Source organism: Dipteris shenzhenensis, chromosome 8 (genome assembly GCF_047967505.1).
Source record: "Dipteris shenzhenensis isolate YYH24624 ecotype China chromosome 8, Dip_SZ_1.0, whole genome shotgun sequence".
NCBI classification, from domain to species: Eukaryota; Viridiplantae; Streptophyta; class Polypodiopsida; order Gleicheniales; family Dipteridaceae; genus Dipteris; species Dipteris shenzhenensis.
The window spans coordinates 10,540,439-10,545,407 of NC_141603.1; the positions used below are offsets into that span (position 1 = coordinate 10,540,439).

Consider the following 4,969-nt stretch of genomic DNA (forward strand, 5'->3'; position numbering starts at 1 on the left):
TTGGAGACATATGCAAGGATGTCGAAGAAAGGCGTGCATCCAAATAACTGAACATTTGTTATTGTATTGAAGGTGTGCTAGCTTTGAATTTCCCTTAGTAGACATAGCGAAGCAAGAAGCAGGTCTCCAATCCGTTGTAGACATAGCGAAGGCAGAAGGAGGTCTCTAAGGAGCTAGGAGCTGTGAAGCAGCAGAAGGAGGTTGTAACTCGTCGTAGACGGGCCATGCTACTCGTGTTATAGAATTCAAGTGTGATGTGCATGTTGATGGATGTTGATGGAGGTTCATCTTGTCTTGCAAGAAGAATAGAAGATGCAACTTTGATTTTACACGAGCTGGCATAGGACAGAGTCATTTAGTAAGAGCAATTGTCAAGGATAGAAAGGTGGAGGAGAGATCGAGAAGGAGATTACGATAGTGCACCCCTCCCACGACGAAGACTTCAGAAGACGTCAGAGAGAGAGACAGAGAGACTTCGAATCTATCGAACAATCGTATTCTTCCTCCATCCGCATCACATTTCATGCTCGCCCCAAGAATACCTTCTCAAGAATCGCGCAGAAACAGGCCAGATTTAGGTTAGATAGATTACAGGCCTTGCATGGTTGAGTCGCGAGTCTGGTGGAATGCTAGAAGACGAACAAGAGCAAGATTGAGGTAGAGGCCAGGCGGAGAAGATCTGCATGTCAAGAAATAGCTGGAAGGAAGGAAAGAGAGATTGAGACTCTATGATACGCATCTGGCAGGCAGAAGGGGGAAGCGGTTGTTCAAGATTTTAAGGGAAGGAAAGAAGAATCAGGAGGTTGCAGTCGCAACACAGGCTATTTTTTCAGGATTGAGGGAAGGAAAGAAAGAAGAATCGGGAGATTGCAGGCGCAACACAGATTCCAGAGCCATCGAGAGGAGGATAGCAACTCCACGGCCATCGATTCATAGCTCTCCGCGCTGTGAATCGGTAATTTTCTGAGCCACATTTGACGAGAACCCGCTGGAAGACGTCCAGCACGCGAATATCTCTGCCACGACTCAGTAGGCAAGAGGCATCCCTAGCGAGCCTTCTTCTTCCAGATCGAGGAGTTTTGCATGTGAGAGAGCTTTCGAATCCATCAACCTCCTCCGATTGATTGAGAGCAGCAGAGGGATTTCAGCTATGGCTGCCGAGCTTCTCTACCAGTCCACAGACGCTGTGATCTCTCCTGCGTTTTGGACTTTGCTGAACGTTACCGGCGTTCGGTTCACAAGTACCCCTCCCACCAAGGGCCTTCCTACTATTGATAGCCCTACTCCCGTTCTTCTCGCGGTCTGCCTCTATGTCGGGATCACTGTATTTGGCCTTCGATGGATCAAGGCTGCCGGTCTTAAGCCCCGCGTCCATGAGCCCGCATACCTTCAGGCCCTTGTCATCGTGCATAACTGTATCTGCCTCGGTCTTAGCTTGTACATGTTCGTCGGCATTGCTTACCGGTGCTATCAACTCAAGTAAGAGATCGCAGTTCTAAGCAAAATTTCCTTTTGGCGTTCTTGTGATTCGTGAAGCTAAGGATTTTTTTGAAAACCCCTCCTTAATGCTAGTCCTTCAGATTCACATTGTGAAGCATTTAATGGACAGGTACTCGGTTTGGGGCAATCCGTATGATGAGCATGAAACAACGGTGAGTTTCTGTCCTTTTCGTCTTGGGACTTCTTACCTCGCACGTTTAATGAGTACGAATGGGGTGCAAGATGCCTGTGTAGATGTTCTGCAAACTGCTTAACAGTTTACGTCGAATGTGTATTGCTTGAACTTACAATGATGCCCCATGGCTAACACCTCTTTATCTGCAGCTGGCGCATTACATCTATATTTTCTACATGTCCAAATACATTGAATTCGTGGACACGGTGAGATAATTTTGATGCTTTGTATTGGTTTTACACGATGTCTATATTACAAGAAAAACCTGATGTGTTGCGTGAAATCTTAACAGATAATTATGTTATTGAAGCGCAACATCCGGCAAGTCACTGTGCTCCACGTGTATCACCATGTTTCCATTGCTTTCATTTGGTGGATGATTGCACATCATGCCCCGGGTGGCGATGGTGAGTAGTTATACTTCTTTATGCATTGAATCTATTTCTGTAGCTGGATGTGCAATATTCAGGAAAAATTGCTTTTACAGATCGGTGCCTTTCCAAGGAAGGCATTGTGTTTAGGTATTATTGACTGAGCAAGCACTAAGCAGTCAATATTATGGTTGGCAGCTTACTTCTCTGCAGCGTTTAACTCAGCCGTACATGTGTTCATGTATTTCTATTATCTTCTTTCTGCTATTCTCCGAAATGATGAAAAGAAGCGGCGCACTTACCTTTTCTGGGGGAGGTAAATCTGTTTGCTTATTCACCATCTTGATGTTATGTGAGTTAAAATAAAGCCGATTACTTTTCTGGTTTGCATTTATTATGCCTTAGAAGTCAAGATGTCCTACCTTGCAGCACAGTATATGATCGTCTCTTGTTTTTGGTTTTCAGGTACCTGACTCAGCTTCAGATGACTCAATTTGCATTTAACATGATTCAAGCCTATTATTGTATCAAATTTCATGCCCCATATCCTCAATTCTTGTGCAAGGTATTCATCCCCTCCTTACTTATTGAGACTAAAGTAGGTTTACAAGCAAGTGTATTGAATGCAGATGCAATGAATATGTACATGCTTGTGGACCATGGGCACTGTGACTTCAGCATGCAATTGTCAGGTGTTCCAAATGGCTGGATTTGTTTCCCCTAGATCTTGCATGGAACTGCCAAACACACATAGATGCAGAGCATGCATGCACATACCGTGTGTGTATGAGAGAGAGGAGTTTTTATGGCAGCCTGCACATGATGCGGATCATGGCGTGGCATATGACAGATTTGAATTTGCTGCACAAGTTTTTGTGCAGCCAACAAGCTAACCATGAGAGAGAGAGAGAGAGAGAGAGAGAGAGAGAGAGAGAGAGAGAGAGAGAGTGACTGACTTGAATCTCTTTTGCGGATGCAGATCCTCTTTTATTACATGATCTCCCTCCTCCTGCTCTTCACCAATTTTTATCTCCAGAAATACAGAACTCCCTCCAAAAAGTCACATGGGAAGACAAATTGATTTAAGGTCGGCTGCAATTTTGCTGACTTTTGGTGATTGTCTGCTAGTCATTGACGATACCTTCCTGGGAATGCCTGTTTATCTACCCTCTTTTTCACACCATGGCTAGATTTGTTGCATGACTTGTCTGTGGTATTTGAGTTTAGAAGGAGGCTCTGGATAATGCCTTTGGAGGATCCAATGGAGGGCGAAGATCATGGCTTACTGCAGTTTTAACATTCACAGATTCTTGAATCCACATTAGGCATCTTCTTTCTTGCCATGGGGGATGATCATAAATCTTAGACACATTTTGTAGTGGAAGGCAGCTTATTTCCTGCTTGAGCAGGATCAGAGGTCTTGCATCTGGGTTTCAGTTTTTAAACATATACTACATTTGGTCGGGGAGTTTGTTCTCAAGTGTTGGTGTAAGAGGAAATCTTTGTTTGAAATCTTTGAGACCATGTCAATGTTTGAAATCTTTGGAATTGTGCTGTCTGGAATTTTGGTACAGTCAATGTAATAGACAGCCTTGGCATATAGTAGACAGTCTTATCCTGCAACAATCTGGTCTTTAGATTTGACACTCACATTTCCCCCAGTCCACTGGGTACGGGATGGATGTACTATGAAGACAACATTTAAGTTTCAAATTTTGCTTGTGTATCAAGGTTACTGTGTAGGTGTTTTATACTATGCAGATGCCGTTGCAGCCTTAAGTCACAGGGCCTGGGTTGATAGTTGAAGAACAGCACACACCAAAGTTGTATTTCCTGAGTTCTGACATGAAGACTAGAGTTGAAGTTCTATACTGTGAGGCCACACAAATAGCTCCATAATAGATGACTTTGGTCATTGATAGTGATTGTAGGCGGGGAGAGATCTTTTGGTCTACCTAAAATTGCACTTGGTAACTCTGCTTGAGCTTTAGCAGTAGACAATTTTTGCCATACTGGGGTGAGTTTACGTAGAGTAGCTTTAATATTACAGGCCCTAAGAAATAGCTGTAGAGAAGGGGGAAGGGACAGATTTGGAGATTGGGATAGAATAGCAGAAGGAAGGGAGAAGGGGAAGGAGAGAGAAAGAGGGAGAAGGATAAGGGGATAGAGAGATAGAGAGACGGAGGAGAGAGAGAGAGTGAGTGTAGGCAGCAGGAAGGAGGGAGAATAGATAGGATTAGATGTCCATCAAAAGGTGTACATAGTAGGGGGTGGATGGAGACTCATATAGTCCCGACTCCCTCCACATTTTCCACCTAAAGGGCCTCTAACTTGGCCTCTTTTTCCCCTTCATTACAGCCATCCCTTCCCATAGAAATTTGCCCTCAAAATTTCATATGCGGGCTTTTAAATAGGTGCAGCAAACAGCAAATACTAGTTAGCCTGGTAGGAGATAGGGGTTGTCCTGGACAATGCTCTCTTGTTGCCATGAGTTCTCATCCTCAGGGAGTCCCTGCCACTCGATAAGATACTCGGTGCAGACTTTGTTTCCGAGTACATGATCCCTGAAACCCATGATGCGCTCTGGAACATAGAGTATGTGGCCCTCTTCATCCATAGGTGGTAGCTCAAGGACTTGGACATGCTGTCCGACATGTGGCTTCAGCAAGGACAAATGGAAAACATTATGAATCCTGGAGGTCCTAGGTAGCTCCAACTCATACACCACCTCGCCAACTTTGCAGATGATCATGTAGGGATTGTAATACCTGTGAGCAAGCTTCGTGTTGGTGTTACCTTTCAGCGAGGCATAACGGTTCTTATGGAGGCGTAAGTGCACATAATCCCCTTCTTTAAATGACAGATACCTCTTGTGTTCATCTGCATACTTCTTTTGCTTGGCTTGGGCATCCTACATATTCTT

General features: G+C 44.4%; 1 protein-coding gene across 1 annotated transcript; it reads left to right on the plus strand.

The window, feature by feature from the left end:
• Positions 1-207: 207 nt before the first annotated feature.
• Positions 208-3,672, plus strand: LOC147899091 (uncharacterized). The gene is made up of 7 exons (XM_087378725.1): positions 208-1,479; positions 1,610-1,652; positions 1,825-1,881; positions 1,968-2,082; positions 2,245-2,362; positions 2,512-2,611; positions 3,026-3,672. Exons 1-7 carry the CDS (start codon positions 1,151-1,153, stop codon positions 3,125-3,127), a joined length of 864 nt encoding a protein of 287 aa, XP_087234851.1. The 5' UTR covers positions 208-1,150; the 3' UTR covers positions 3,128-3,672.
• Positions 3,673-4,969: the final 1,297 nt, after the last annotated feature.